Raw genomic sequence first — 17,387 nt, 5'->3', positions numbered from 1 at the left:
ATTCCTGTGATGCAAAGCTGAATTTTCAGTATCGTTACTCCAGTCTTCAGTGTCACATGATCCTTCAGAAATCATTCTAATATGCTGATTTGCTGCTCAATAAACATTTATGATTATTTTCAATGTTGAAAACAGTTGTGTACTTTTTTTTCAGGATTCCTTGATGAATAGAAAGTTCAAAAGAACAGCATTTATCTGAAGTACAAAGCTTCTGTAGCATTATACACTACCGTTCAAAAGTTTGGGGTCAGTAAGAATTTTTATTTTTATTTTTTTGAAAAGAAATTAAAGAAATGAATACTTTTATTCAGCAAGGATGCATTAAATCAATCAAAAGTGGCAGTAAAGACATTTATAATGTTACAAAAGATTAGATTTCAGATAAACACTGTTCTTTTGAACTTTCTATTCATCAAATAATCCTGAAAAAAAATATTGTACACAAATATTTTGTACAATTGTACACATTAAATGTTTCTTGAGCAGCAGATCAGCATATTAGAATGATTTCTGAAGGATCATGTGACACTGAAGACGAGTAATGATGCTGAAAATTCAGCTTTGCATCACAGGAATAAATTACTTTGTCAAATATATTCAAATAGTACACAGTTATTTTAAATTGTAATAATATTTCACAATATTACTGTTTTTACTGTATTTTTAATTAAATAAATGTAGCCTTGGTGAGCAGACGAAACTTCTTTTAAAAACATTAAAAATCTTAGTGGTTCCAAACTTTTGGACTGTATATATATATATATATGTATATATATATATATATATATATATATATATATATATATATAATTGATTTATATGTATATTTATTTAAAATGTATTACATTACATTAATAGATTAAAATAAAAAATATTACAATATATTAAGCTAAAAAGTAAATAAATAAATATAAACATACAAAACAAATAAACTTGATAACTATGTCCGGGCAGAAGGAAGAGATTAAATTATTACATTTATGATTTCATTTCATTTTATCTTTATTTTAGCAAAATTATGACCTTATATAAAAACTCAAAAAAACTCCTCTTAATTAAATATTCCATGTTCACACATAAAAAAAATATGAAACAGATATAAAAATTAAATGAATACATAAATTTTTCAAATATAAAAAATATTAAACTAAAAAAATAAACAAATAAGCATTACATTACTTTAAAAAGAGCTTTATTTAAAAAATATATCTCTTTAAGGTTTTGCAGCTGTTTCCCTGTTTTGTTCTCACTGACAGATATTAATGAAAATATTTATGAAATAAATTAATATCAAAGCCTTCTTTCCATATTTCACCTGCTATGAGATCATCACACTGGCTCTGTTCCAGTCCAAACGCTTGGAAAAATAACGGCACGTCTCTCCTCAACAAGCCGCAGGATTTGAGTATCATTCGTGTCTGTATAGCATTAGTAATTATTTAACACTCACTTGCTTTGCCGGTCTGTATCTCCACTGACTGGCTGAATCGCCCACAGCCAGCCGAGGTTCTGGCCCGAATCTGGAAGATGTAGCTCGTGCCGGGCTTCAGACCTGACACTTTAGCGCTGGTGTTCTTTGACTTCAGTGTAGCATAACTTTGCTGTTCATTATCCTATGGAAAAATGCCAGACAGACAATTAAGTATTACATTCAAGTAAATAGTCTATTTAAGGTCAATTATGTAAACACAATCCATAAAGACAATAGTGGACAATTCACACCAGGACCTGACAAAATCTTGTTTTGAGACCCAGGCTAGAGGATTGGACCGATTAAACTGAAGTGCTCACTAATCTGTTAGCATTCCCCACTTCACCCCACTGCGTCCGTGAACTCTGTCCCCACCGAAGGGTTTCGCTTTGTTAAAACGCCTTTGATGCTCCTCTGTCCCCTGAGGAGACCGCCGGCGCCGTATATCCATCAAAAACCACTGCATGGTCTTTGTTAAGCGCCATTCCCCAGGAATCAACACACGGGCAGCGGCTTGGCAAACAGGGATTGCACGTAAATCATATTTACATAGTGGCATTGTTGACTAGGCACTGTATACTAATTCTCTGTCACAGCTGATTTCTCTTTTGCGCCATTAGGCAGCAAAGCTCCCGGCTCATGCGACAATTAACTTCCCTCCAGTGTTTGGCAGCGCTCGCTGTGTTTGCCTTCAATGTCACTTTAAATAATCTCTCCAAATCAGTCTGAGAGCACTATTGGTTGGTAATTTCCTTTCAATTAGCCTGAGCTGCCAATAAACCTTGTGGTTAAATTGAGATATTTGACTCCAGGCTAGTCTATAAAATGTGACCCTTCATTAAATGGGACTCGCCATCAAGCCATTTATATAATAATAAGAAGACCTTCTCAGTTAATGAATAAATATCACTCCTTTAGGACTCAGAGTGTATTCACTCTGATGAAGAAATTACCTTTTCATAATATTTGATGTCATATTCTAATATAACTCCATTGGGCTGCGCTGGTTCGTGCCAGAACAGAGTGACACTGTTCTGACTGGCATTTTCTTGTCGGACGGCCATTACTTGAGATGGAGCTGTGAAAACAAAGATATGATGGTCCCTTTAGTAAGACAGCAGATTCATTTTACGACAATAATTTTATAGATAAGAGAAGCAATGCAATTTACAGTATTATATCTGCTGGAAAATCCAGATAATACCAGATTTAGCCTTTCATTTATGCATGTTAGCTGGTTCGAGCTAGTTTAGGTGATTGATCAGCTAGTCAACTAGCTAGTTGGACCAAGGTTAACCAGGTAAGGGCTGGAGGATCACTATAACTACGCTCAGTTCCTGGAGTGCCACAGTCCTGCAGAGTTTAGTTTTAGTTTCCCTGATCTAAACTGTTTGAAGGAGGCCATTTACAGCTGTTTCAAACTATTTTAGGTGTTTGAAAAACTATACCTCTAGCTGGTGAGACAAAGTTCAACCTGGTTAGGGCTGGAAGACCACCTTGACTAAGGCTGACCATACAATTGAGCCCGATTTTAAGCCCGATTTGCAACCCCCAATGATCTGAGGGGTGTGACCAGATTCGAGGCTTCTCGCAACCGTCATTACGATTATTTTACTGCTCCTGATTGCTTCAAAGCCTGCACAATCCCCATTTGTAAATATCAAACATGTTTGATATTTTGACTCTTGATCGGGCTGCCTCTGACGTGATACCCGCAATAGCCAATCAGAGCGAGCAAACTTCACCGCCTGGATATTGCGTGCTTCTGTAGCTGAAACTTGGCAGCCACAAACATGCCACAAAAGTGGAGTATTAAAGGGTTAGTTCACCCAAAAATGAAAATTATGTCATTAATGACTCACCCTCATGTCGTTCCAAACCCGTAAGACCTCCGTTCATCTTCGGAACACAGTTTAAGATATTTTAGATTTAGTCCGAGAGCTTTCTGTCCCTCCATTGAAAATGTGTGTACGGTATACTGTCCATGTCCAGAAAGGTAATAAAAACATCATCAAAGTAGTCCATGTGACATCAGTGGGTTAGTTAGAATTTGTTGAAGCATCGGAAATACATTTTGGTCCAAAAATAACAAAAACTATGACTTTATTCAGCATTGTATTCTCTTCCGGAATCCTTTCCATTGAATTGATTCCATTGAATCCTTTCATCTGTCGGCGTTGGTAATGCACTTTTACGTCGCCGTGGTTGTTTTTGCCGATTAGGACATCCGTGACATTTTGAAGCAACGAAAATACATTTTTGTCCAAAAATAACAAAAACTACGACTTTATTCAGCATTGTATTCTCTCCCGGGTCTGTTGTCAATCAGCGTTCACGACTCCGCTTCTTCTTCTTCTTCTTCTTCTTCTTCTTTCCTGTTTTACGGCGGTTGGCATCCAGCTTTTGCTCAGCCATATTTATTTGAACCCGAATACACGGACGAAGAACTAAGAGCAATGGAAGAAGCTCCTACACAGCAGCAACCGCTGTCACAAGCAGCGTCACTGCGGAGTCGTGAACGCGGATTGACAACAGACCCGGAAGAGAAGACAATGCTGAATAAAGTCGTAGTTTTTGTTATTTTTGGACCAAAATGTATTTTCGATGCTTCAACAAATTCTAACTAACCCACTGATGTCACATGGACTACTTTGATGATGTTTTTATTACCTTTCTGGACATGGACAGTATACCGTACATACATTTTCAATGGAGGGACAGAAAGCTCTTGGACTAAATCTAAAATATCTTAAACTGTGTTCCGAAGATGAACGGAGGTCTTACGGGTTTGGAACGACATGAGGGTGAGTCATTAATGACATAATTTTCATTTTTGGGTGAACTAACCCTTTAAGAAAGATCATCACCCATATTCTCATCTAACTGTGAAAATGTTACTACAGTCGACAGGTGTGAGGACCCGCGGTCTGGACGAATCTTCTATTGTGTGCCTTCAGAGGATATAATGCTAAATATCTGTTGAAACTGTCATTATGTCTGTGGTCTCCCACAGTTTTAAAATTGGTTAAGATTTGAAAATCGTCTAGTATGTTAAAAACTGACCATTTACAGTCTGGTTCAAACTAGTTTAGGTGGTTTGCCAGCTAGACTTGCTAGCTGATGGAGTAGAGGTTAACCTAATTAGGGCTGGTAGACCACCTTGACCAAGCCTATTCAAAACTGGTCATTTATGGTCATTCGCTAGTTTAAACTAATTTAATTGCTTGATCAGTTAAATTAGTAGCTGGTTTGGTCAAGATCAACATGGTTAGGGCTGGTAGACCACCTTGACTAAGCTGTTCAAAACTGGTCCTTCGTGGTCATTAGCTTGTTCAAACTAGTTTAGGTGCTTGATTAGTTAAATTATAAGCTGATTAGGGTGGTTAGGGGTGGTAGACGACCTTAACTAAGATTTTCAACGGTCATTAGCTAGTTCAAGCTAATTGAGGGCGTTGATTAGTTAAATTAGTAGCTGGTTTGGCTGCGATAAACATGGTTAGGACTGACAGACTATATTCTCTAAACTGGTCAATTATGATCATTAAAGGGATAGTTCAGCCAAAAATGAAAATTTGATATTTATCTGCTTACCCCCAGTGCATCCAAGATGTAGGTGACTTTGTTTCTTCAGTAGAACATAAATGATGATTTTTAACTCCAACCGTTGCCGTCTGTCAGTCTTATAATGCAAGTGAATGGGAACACAATCAATAAGAGTCGAAAAAACTTGCGTTCAGCACTCGCTTAGTGAGGTCTGATCGCGCTCTGACAACGGCAGTGATGTCTGCCACTCATTGAAGTACATGCGCGAGACATCACTGCCGCTGTCAGAGCACGATCAGACCTCACTAACTGAGTGCTGAACACAGTTGGACATAGTGGTGTATTAGAGGTAAAAAATGATATAAATACTGTTCGGTTTCTCACACAAACCGATCGTTTCGTGTCTTAGGACATCAATGTGTCGTTTGGATTTGTCTATGAAAGTTTTTCGACTCTTATTGATTGTGTTCCCATCCACTAGCATTATTTGACTGACAGACGGCAACGGTTGGAGTTAAAAATCATCATTTGTGTTCTACTGAAGAAACAAAGACACCTACATCTTGGATGCGCTGGGGGTAAGCAGATAAACATCAAATTTTCATTTTTAGGTGAACTATCCCTTTAACTGGTTCAAACTAGTTGATCAGTTGTTGGGGCCGAGTTCAAACTTGTTGGACCACTTTTGCTGAGGCTAACCATGTTTCAAAACACATCATGGACTGGTCAACTAGCTAGACCACCTTAGGCTAGTAAGACCTGGATTTTCAAGTGTTTTAAGAATTATGTGAATAATAAATGCAATCAAACTTTAATGACCCAACAGTGTCTCCTACCTGCCTGGTTTGTGGTGATATTGACCGTCACCGACTGTGGCAGTTCGTTGCTCAGGTGTGTGACTCCATTTAACGCGACAATACGGAAGGTGTAGTTGGCGTGAGCGGCGAGATTCAGCACCGTCACCCATGGTTCTGTAAGTCCCGTCTGCTGAGGGATAAAGCGCACCGGGGCCGCTCCTGTCCGGGCCACCACGACCCCATTCAAGGGTCCTCCTCCTCCTCCAGCTGTCCCACCAACAGCTCCATTAGTGTCTGCAACGCCCCCATTGACGTTCCCCACCCCATTACTTCCACCCGCAGCCACCCGACAGTCCTCACACTGCGTCCCGTCTTTGTCGCACTTCTGGCAAAGGACGTCATAGATGACATCACTGCGGCCTCCTGCGTCCAGAGGTGAACCCCACTCCAGACTGACCGAGGTGCCGTTCACATATGAGATGATGTTTACTGGAGCTGACGGAGGTCCTACGGGGAGGGCGAAGTTAGACAGTTCTTAATTATAGGTTAATTAGTGAGGTTCAGGGAATTGGTGGTTATCAGGCTAGCCGATCAAACGAGAATGATTGAATTTGCACTTCAGTAACCACACGACCCTGGTTCAACAAGTAATCTTGTCTTACCATTTTTCCACTCATTAAAAGTTCAAAACAAGTTCCATTTTTGTTCCTAAAAAAGTATTTGGAGGGCACAACTTAAAAATATACTATAATAATAATAATAATAAATATATAATTAAATCAGAACTAAATTTGTTTTAGAGAAAGAAAGCACAAGCACACTTTTCAAGCAAAACATTTAATAGAAATATTAAGCTTAAAATAAAATAAAAAAATAATAATATTAAATAAAAATTTTATTTAATCTTATTTTATTTTTTATTTTATCAGGCTTGCTAATCAAGCTGATCAAATTATTTATACATCAAAAAATATATTTATACAATAAAAATATTTATAAAATAAAATATATATTGTTGAAAATGAACTGTATTGTGTGACTTTGTGCTTGGTTGTTGTTAGTGGAATATGTTCATGGTTAATGTAATGATCTAATGAACTTGAGGAGAACTTGTCCAACTGACATCATACATCCACTAAAAATCACCAAAACACCAGCTGATTATAAGACAGACTTCAAAATTATGAAGTTAGTGAAGAGGGAAGATCCTGCAGCATTTGAAATGACACTTCATTTGATCATTTCTATCTTATGCATTGACACATTCAGACATTATAATGTGTTTTCAAATACTTTTCTGGGCTATTGTATCAAAAATAGAAAACATTTTGATTTGATGATATGTAAACATGAAAACTCACTTGTGCAGGGAGAAGCCGGTGGATCCGTAGAGGAACGATAGAAGTTGGCATCACACGGGCAGGTTAGAGCCGCTCGAGTCTCAGAGTGACTGTGGAGGGGACATTTGCCACAGAGCTGATCTCCTGCCACTGGCTTGTAGAAACCCACCTCACATGCTAACAGGAAATACAAAAAACAGAGTTGAACTATTATGTTCAACTCAAACTGCTTCTTTACCACTTAGATGTTCATAAAAGTGTTTTAAAGGGGACCTGTTATGCCCCTTTTCACAAGATGTAATGGGGTCCCCAGAATGTGTCTGTGAAGTTTCAGCTTAAAATACCCCACAGATCATTTATTATAGCTTGTCAAATTTGCCCCTATTTGGGTGTGAGAAAAAAAACACACCGTTTGGCATCATGTTAACTTTTTGTGCAAATCCAGCATTGAATTGACCCTCGTTCGGTGTAAAATGACGGCATGACAACAACACTCTACTAAACAACTCTTCCTCTTCTCTAAAGCAGCCCAACATGGCCTCACCCCCTTTGTTGCGTGTTCTCGGGGGCGGGGTTTATGTAAATTTTAGGGTTTGTGATGTCACTAACCCAGGAAGAAGCTCATTGTAGTCCCGACCAGCTGTTTGTTGTAGTCCTTAAAAAGCGAATTATTTAAAAGAAAATATCTCCTTTTGCATTGAACTTTGAGCGTCGTAACTTTGCAGACGTTGTTTATGTTCAAACAGCAACATTACACACTAACTAAAGTTAAAAAAGTGAAATCATAATCAAGGACCCCTTTAAAGTCATGAAATCAAAATTAACTATTAACTTTTTTAATCCATGTTCCTGTTCATCATTGGTACATTTTCCAAATCACAATCAATTCCCTGTGGATAAAATAAAGTCTTACGCGCTTTCTCACTGAATATCCTGTTTTACTCAGAAATACATGCCATTTTTATTGAACATTATTTGAACAAACTGAAATGCAACAGGTTGAGAACAAGTAGTGCGAAACTCACTCTCAAGTGTAGCGGTTCAGAGTTTGCAAAAAGAATGTTCAAGTAAGGACAACAAGTACATGGGTGAGGAATCTGAGCTTCAGGGAAGAAAAAAAGAATTGAGAATTAACATAGAGTGATAACAAGATCTTTATCTCCACCGACAGAAACCCCAGGGAGTCCAAAAAGTATTCCTTCTTGCAGTATTTATCCTTGTCTGTTTTCTCTTTTGGCTTGATCCGATTAATCCTTCGCTCCCTTGATGTTTTTTTGAAAAGCTCCTGAGTTGAAAAGCAGGTCACGATAAACATTGGGGCCGTACACTCATAGTGACGTCTATACGCTTTGAAGTTTTTGACAGACTACCCCTGGCAACACAATCAGAAGCACACATTCAACATACACACCGACAGACATAAGTTAATCATGATGAACTTTGGTGACCTTTTCCGTTTGGGCTGAATTTTTTTTTTTTATGACTCTTTCTACTTAGTAAGTCTCTTTTCAAAGCTGATAAGAGTTAAAAAAAAAAAAAAAAAGCATGAGGGTGAGAAGATAGAGACTCCGGTGCTCTTTATCCGGGGGTGTTTACATACACTACATTAGGGTTGAGTTGTTCTTCTGTTTTATTTTCACATTGGCACACTGTTTGGTTTGTCAGCACCTGTCAGAGCGCCGCTCTCCTTGCAGCCACATTTGCATTACAATGAATTTTAATGAATATTTACAGCCATTGTATGCTGACCTTGATTTTTACTCTGTGCAGATAGTTAAGTAAATATGGTTGAAAGAATATCCAGGTGTTTTTCATGACCAGACTATGCAAGGTGTTGTGATTCACCAAGGGGATTCAAGCATCGGCACAAATGAAATGTTTTTATTTACCATAGTGTAACCTCATACACTCAACTAATTAATCATGAATGGGTGTCTATCCATGGTAAGTGTAGCAAGCCATGTTGGAGTAATTCCACATTTCATAAATAAAAATTCAACATGAAATCATCATAAGATTGATAAAGATTTTTTTGGATTACTTATTTTAAGATGAGAAAAATCATAATAAATAAAATAAAATAAAATAAAATAAAATAAAATAAAATAAAATAAAATAAAATAAAATAAAATAAAATAAAATAAAATAAAATAAAATAAAATAAAATACTTGGAGTGCATTGAATGCATTTTGAATGCAAACTAAATAATAAAACTAAATAATAAAAATGACTTACTATCCTGATTATTTTTTAATAATATTTAATTTAATTGTTAATATAATATAATATAATATAATATAATATAATATAATATAATATAATATAATAATTGAAAACTTGTAAATAGTTGGAGAGCATTGTTAATTTACCAACAGAAATAAAAATTTGGCTAAAATACTAAATAATAAAAATTACTATCCTGATTATTTTTTAATCATTTTTTAAAAATTATTAATATAATATAATATAATATAATATAATATAATATAATATAATATAATATAATATAATATAATATAATATAATATAATATAATATAATATAATATATAATATAATTTAATAGTTGGAGTGCATTGAAAAAACTAAATAATAAAAATGACTTACTATCCTGATTACTTTTTAATAATATTTAATTTAATTGTTAATAAAATAAAATAAAATAAAATATGATAGTTGGAGTGCATTTAATGCATTTTGCATAAAAAACTAAATAATAAAAATGACTTACTATCCTGATTATGTTTTAATAATATTTAATTTACTTGTTAATATAATACAATATAATATAATATAATATAATATAATAATTGAAAACTTGTAAATAGTTGGAGTGCATTGAATGCATTTTGCATAAAAAAAACTAAATAATAAAAATGACTTAATATCCTGATTATTTTTTAATAATATTTAAATTAATTGTTAATATAATATAATATAATATAATATAATATAATATAATATAATATAATATAATATAATATAATATAATATGAATTTGCTATGCCCACAGTTACACCAACGAAGCACAATGCAAATTTATTTAACCGAAAAAAATTCATTTTTTAGTCAAAATTGCATAAAACTTTGAAATAGCTGTTTACTTATTTTCATAATTATTTTAAAATAATAATAATATATATGTTTTAAAATAAACTTATTCAAATTTAAACCAAATATTTAATGCATGTGGTTTTATCCTAAATATTATGTTTCTGAAAATAATCAGAAATTGTCATTTTTTTCAAATGTAGTGTTAACGGGTCAGATGTTCGACCTTATGATCTTTAAAATAGTTCACCTAAAAGGAAAACTGTGTCATCATATACAGTACTCACGCTCATGGCTTTCTGGAACACAAAAGCAGCACCATTAGAGTGAGAAGTGCCAGAAGTTTCATTTGGACAAACTGTTATTATAAGGGAGTCATTATGAGTATATAGCAGTACTCACAAAAATGCACACGGAAACACTCTTCATACTGACAAACACCTTCAGAACTCTTATGGGAGCCGAACAACAGCTGCTAATGAGCTGGAGGATTGTCTGAGTGATGTATGATTCTGTCAGTGAAATCATAGCTGGAAATGGGGCACTCCATCACAGCTCCTCCAAACACACGTGCTGTAAACGTCCCCCCTCTCCACTGAAGGGGTTACTGATTGCTCAGGTTCCGGACGCATCCAGCACACTCACGTTAGTGTGTCATTCGCCTGGTACGCGCTGTCCTGCTCTAAATTTGCACCAGCCACACACACAGTACAGCGGTGTACCATTTTGAAGGCGAATGAAGGCCTGTACTGTTACTGTAATGATTGTTTCCCGTGAGAGTCATAAAAACTGAACAGATGTTCCCATTCAGCCTCTAACATACAATGCAAACATTTCTGCTTTGGTATTTTAACATGACATAATGGCTAAATCCCTAAATGGCCTAACAAAAGTGCATTGTTATGGTGCATTCATATCATGTTGGAAAGATTGTATTTACGCACATGAACACCCCCACAAAGTCGTAAATACGAGTGGGAAGCTCTGGATTTTCTTTAAGTCCTGAGTTTATGATTTGGGGGACGTGTCAATGTGAAAAGTGGTGGAAAAAAACAGGAGGACTTGAATGCACCATTATTTTAGGTCCATTCCATGGTCCATGTTAGTCAAAGTTTATTGCACCAAAAACAGTCCTAATGTAGTTTCTAATCCTATTTTGACTAATTAAACAGTGTTTCTGCTACTGTACCTTAGAATTATCTAAATGACCTCTGTTATGATTGGATAACTAAATACTGAGTAGGCGTAAACATTTAAAAGTGGGCGGTAATATGTTAATGAGCTAATGACTAATGTCAGAGTACACCAGTGACTGCCCACTTTTTGTGTTTTTCCCATTAATTTTCTCCTTAGTCCTTAGTATGCCATCTCTAAATCTCTGTCTATAAACACTGATTAAAATTATAAATGTCTTTCATCAAGTTTATTGAGTTTCTAAGAAACCGCTTATGCTTACCAAGGCTGCATTTATTTGACCAAAAATACAGTAAAAACACTAATATTGTGAAATATAAATATTGTTTTCTATTTTAAAACATTTAAAAAATGTAATTTATTCCTGTGATGCAAAGCTGCATCATTACTCCATTTTTCAGTGTCACATGATCCTTTAGAAATCATGCTGATTTGATACTCAGGAAACATATGATTATCAGTGTTGTGCAGCTTAAAAGTATTTATGTGAAATATAAATATTTTGTTACATTATACATGTCTTTACTGTCACTTTTGATCAATTTAATGCATCCTTGCTTGATAAAACATTAAAAAAAAAAAACATCTTACTGACCCCAAACTTTGAACGATATAGTACATATTCATGCAAAAACATAATTTATTTTAAAAACTTAAGCCATAAATCTTCAGCCATAAATCTAATTCATTGCATCACATATCTAAGGCAAGAAATACTCCTTTGAGGCACATCACCTCATGCTCAACTCAAGAACTGCCTGTATGTTATCATTAAAAATCAATTCTCTCTGGAGCTTTTACTATGAAGGTGATTTCTTTTTTTTGTAGCTTAGTTTCCTTCTGGGTGGACTGAGATGGAAGCTTTGCATTGTGATGCACACTCTCTTTTTAATTATCAAAAAGCAAAGATTTTCAACAGGTTGCACCAGTCCGTCACCTTCTGTATTATTTCTCTCAAATCATAAAGCAAAAGCTTCTGCAATTTTTTTTTTTTTTTTCCACAACAGCACTTTTAGGGGTGACATTAATCAAGGTTAGTGACATTTGGAGCTGGCCAATCCATCCCCAGGCAAAAATCCCAGCAGCAGCAGCAGCGATACCGAGCATGACTGGCACCGTCCAGATCCCGAAGCCGCACGGTCACGATAAGACCTAATGCCCTCAAACCACATGGGAACGAGTCTCAAGATCGAACAACCAGAGGGTAAAAATAAATAAAGAAATAAATAGGGACGGATAAGAAGGGGAGAAGATGAATTGCTCGCAAATGTTTGGGCCTTCAAGCTTCGGCTCTGACTATCAAAATGCCAATTCATGCATGAAATTCAAGCTGAACCAAGAGTACAATAACAGCGAACACAGACATGACCTTTTGATAGTCATTAAATAGACAGGTCTTTGATTTCAAACAGCGTGGATCATATTTTGCATTACAATACGAGGATTTACCTGCATATTAGACTTGCTATTCAGTCATAATAACGTCTGCGTTTTTGCTAAATGTTATTCACTGCCTTTTCTGTAGATTTAAAGGAACAGTGCACACAAAAAAACATTTTGTCATCCATTAACTCACCCTCATGTTATTCCGACCACATATTATTTTATTTCTTTCTTCTGTGAAAAAAATTAGATGTTAGGGAGAATGTCAAAGTTGCTTTTTTCCCCTCCAAAAAACAAAAGTAAATAGTGAAAAAATAAAAATGGCATCATTACATACTGTAGGTCGTGCCAGGTTTGATATGATTGGTTCTCTGCATGTCATGTGACCAATCATGATGTCACAAGTTTGAAAACCATAATAGAAAATAAAAAAGGTAATTGCGACTTTTTATCTCACAATTCTGACTTTTTTTCTCAGAATTGCAAGATATAAATTCACAATTGCGAGTTATAAAGTCAGAATTGCATGATATAAACTCGCAATTCTGACTTTTCTCAGTTGTGAGTTAATATCTCGCAATTCTGACATTATAACTCACAATTTTGAGTTTATATTTCGCAATTCTGAGAAAAAAAGGTCAGATTTGAGAGATATAAACTTGCAATTGCAAGAAAAAAAGTCAGAATTGTGAGATAAAAAGTCGAAATTACCTTTTTTATTTTTTATTTCATGGCAGAAACAAGCTTTCATAGCCATCAGCTACTGTTTGTTGCTGCACATTAGACAAATAAGACACTGACAGTGAATAACGGATTTATGGTTTTATATAAATCACCATCTATTTTATGGAAAATATCAGCACGGACATTCTGCATAACATCACCTTTTGTGTTTCACGGATTAAAAAAGAAAATAATATGGGGTTGGGACAATATAGGGCTAAATAAGGAAAAAAACTTTCATTGAACTATTCCTTTAATTGTTCCCAAGGCTAAAAGAAGAAGAAGTGGATGAGTTATAGAGCCCACAAACACAACCCCCCTATGCACAAATAACCATATACCTTTGACACACAAGCATATCTTAATTTGTGAAAATGGCTTGTGTTGGCCTGAAGAAAGCAGCCTAATTCGAAACCGGCCATGTGTAAAAACGTCTGTTTATCCCAGAGGGAGGCTTTTAATGGATATATAAGAAGGCCGTAAGGAGTTAATTGTTTGTGGCTCTGTGATCTGATATTAACGAGGGCAGGGGAATCTAGTATCTAGTTTACTCACAAATACTTGCATTAATATACATATAGATATATGTGTGTGTGGGTCTGTTTGGACGTGCATCCAATTTTGCTTCTGTTTTCTATTTTAGCCCTTAATCTTATTGTCTGTAGTTGTGGTTAGACTGTGTCCTCCAAAGATCTCATCTTAAACTTTCCAAGCGCAGGAGGGTAATTGCTATCAGATCAATTTACTCAAGAAAAGTGGTGCCTGTTTCTAAGTGCTTGATAGATGGAGACCAACTTGTCTAAATTGGGGGCGACCTTGAAGAGTCATGAACAGTAGAAGGAGAAATGCGGACGGTGACTTTATTGACTTGGAGGATCCTAGTGATTGTGCAGATAGGCTCGGCTGCCCCTTGATATGGAAAAAGAAACTAATAAAAGGTTACACAGAATTCAAATGATTAATTATAACTTCCTTTAAAGTCCCCCTGTAGTCAATAATTTTATCCCTTAAAACTCATCTTTGATCACCAAAATGACATATTTAATTGTTTAAAACAATTTCTTCATGCCTTAAAATAGTTTGAATGTAACTATTTACATTTACTTGCTTCATTTAGTATACGCAGGTCTATGAATATGCTAATTAGCCCCGCCTCCACTCGCTCACACGAACTCAGAGATCCACTCGGTCAACTTACTGAGGTTAACGCTGCACTATGGTACGATGGGCACTCGAGTTAGAGACTCGCATTTTAACAGACTTCAGACTTGACTCGACTCGACATAAAAGACTCAATATTTTAAAAACGACTCAAGTCTTTTACCCTTAACTACTGATATAATAAATAAAGAATTTGATTTGTGTTTAAATGGTTTTATAATATCTGCGTCACATATATTTCCTTACGATTGGACTCTTGTCATAGAATTTGATTACGTATGTCCGTGCGCATAATCTCTGAAATGTCATAATAGGAGTCCCATGCAACATGACGGGAGCAATCGTGCCATATGTTCTTTCGTTTGGGTTTATCATCATGTCAGATCAGCTAGACGCACAGAATGTGGGAAAACAATTAAAGACACCGGAACAACGTCATCAAATTTGATGAGACATTGCATCCACAAAGGTTAGTCACAACTCACACAGCTAGCTATTATACTGTGGTGTAGCTGCATGGCTTATTTGAATTGCCAGCCTGTTAAAATATGAACAAAAAAAAATTGAGACTTTAAACCTATCACTACATTTTAGCAATCTTTTCATATTATTTGCAGCTTTTCTATTTATTAATGTGTGTCCATAAGTGAGAGATAGAAAGAGATATTAATCCATTTATTACTTAAAGCTCATATTTTAACATATCACAATCAGCATGTGTAGAGTTTTCAACTGACATTCTTAAACATTCCGAAGTTTGATATTTTCTGATAATGACTGTCGTCACTAACAACGAGGCTGTATAACAAACTGCTGTAACAAACCGTGGTTGCGTCCCAATTCGCGTACTTGTGCACTATTCTATGACGTTTTTAAGTATAAATAGTGCGAGTAGTGCGTTCACACAGAAAATTCCAAAAAGAAACAGTGCACTTTAAATACCCGGATGATGCACTAAATTAACGGAAAAAAAGAAGCGTGGAACGTTGGACACTTCGTGCACTCAACTGTCGCAGCTTTAATTACATAGTGGAGGGGGAGGGAGGATCGTACTCCGTTGTTAAATGACAAGATAACCTTATACAATTCACGCACTACATGGATGAGTGCATAGTGCACAAGTACATAGTGTATAAGTGCATAGTGTATAGTGCGTCATTTGGGACGCAACTCGTGACTCACTGGCGCCATCTTGCGTCCACTAAGCGACTGTATTGAAAATGACTACTCGTGTTGCCATGACGACTGTTTTGTACATTGTAATGAATTATAAAGTAATAAACTGGATGTGCATCATCCCTTACATCATAGGACCTTAATTTCAAATAAAACAGATTATAGAAAGATCATATAATTTTGTCTATATAATACAACTAGGATAAAAAATAGAATTTGATTATGAGAAATTATTTTTTTTTTTAATGACTTGAGACTCGACTCGGACTCCAGATAAAAGACTTGTGAACATCTCTGCTTTTTACAACGTCAGACACATAACGGTAATTAATATGATTAGCCTTTTGCTTGACTATATTATCAAACGGCTAATAATGTGTTGCTATTATTAGCCGTTTGATTAACCATGTTCCCATTCTTCAGAATCAGACAGCTGCCTTCGAAAAATCAGTATCCTTAGAAACGTTTTGAACAACTCAGAACGTTAGTGCAGAAAAGCATATAGTTCATCATAACATGGTAATATGCATCATACACCTGCTATATTGCTAAATCTACCTGATTTTTCTTATCAACAGAAAAATATACCAGGATAACCTTCTATTGAGACTCCCCGCTTCATAGTTAATGATATGCTAAAGCCCGCCGGCATGTTGATGTGATTGGTTACAAGGTAGTTTGTGACATAAGAAACACCAGCGATTTCAAACCGTGTTTTTGAAACTGTCTTCAGATCACTGCAGTTTTAAAGAGAAAATACTCAGCCTAAGGTGGTTTGCTGGACTGACCAGCTCACAAGTGCTACAAAGCTACTAAATCAGACCAACTAAGACCGGCAAACCACCTTAGCTTTTTATTAGTGAACAGCCCAGCACTGCCACTATAAAACCAGTTAAACTAGTCCAAACTGGTTTTAAAAGTTCTCAAAAAGATAGAAACCAGCCAGTGTAGCCAGCCATCTCTTACCGAGATGCATCTACATGCGCTGTATGATCTTTGACAGTCGACTCCCAGCAGGGAAGCCCTGTATCTCGGACCACTGCTTCTGTCCGGTGGCTACATCGCACACTTGCTGTAGCGTAAAGCTAATGAAGTCGTTTAATCTACCTGAATGCTCCCACAGGGGCGTCCCACTTTAATTATGTTCTTAAATGTCTCTCACATGCACTAATAGGCAGAAATGAAACATGGCACCACGTTAACAAATCCTGGTGGAAGAAGGGACCTCAGCACAGATATTAAAAACTTCACGGGCTGGCATTAATTTTAGCCACTACGGATGAGCGTAAGCTATGTAGCAAAGCGAGTTCATGATTAGATGCCGCCCCAGTCGGCACAGAGCGTAAAGAGCATTTATCTCCATTTCTAGTGCAATTGGCTTAGCAAAACTAGTCACTCAGTTGATTTAGACTGCCTTTATTATATTTTGGCATGATATTAGGCTACTTATTTATTTTTTTGGACAAAGTCCAAAAGTGTATAGACCACTAATGAAAATACTCTTATTTTACATTCATTTGTAATTTAATATTAACTTTTCTTCATACA

The 17,387-nt window shown here is 35.8% G+C and overlaps 1 protein-coding gene across 10 annotated transcripts in view; it reads right to left on the bottom strand.

Annotated features, from left to right (window-relative positions):
* The window catches only part of epha8 (eph receptor A8), a 122,980-nt gene that overhangs the window by 14,932 nt on the left and 90,661 nt on the right, over positions 1–17,387 (bottom strand). For all 10 annotated transcript variants that reach the window (XM_048172357.1, XM_048172361.1, XM_048172358.1 and 7 more), the window contains 4 exons: positions 7,173–7,328; positions 5,851–6,318; positions 2,425–2,549; positions 1,451–1,613 (listed from right to left, as the gene is read on the bottom strand). In XM_048172357.1, the coding sequence (XP_048028314.1) occupies positions 1,451–1,613; positions 2,425–2,549; positions 5,851–6,318; positions 7,173–7,328 (912 nt within the window). The remainder of the gene's footprint in view (positions 1–1,450; positions 1,614–2,424; positions 2,550–5,850; positions 6,319–7,172; positions 7,329–17,387) is intronic.

Source organism: Megalobrama amblycephala, linkage group LG21 (genome assembly GCF_018812025.1).
Source record: "Megalobrama amblycephala isolate DHTTF-2021 linkage group LG21, ASM1881202v1, whole genome shotgun sequence".
Classification (NCBI taxonomy): Eukaryota; Metazoa; Chordata; class Actinopteri; order Cypriniformes; family Xenocyprididae; genus Megalobrama; species Megalobrama amblycephala.
Note: the sequence above shows the minus strand (reverse complement) of the source record. Positions and strands in the feature narration are given on the sequence as shown.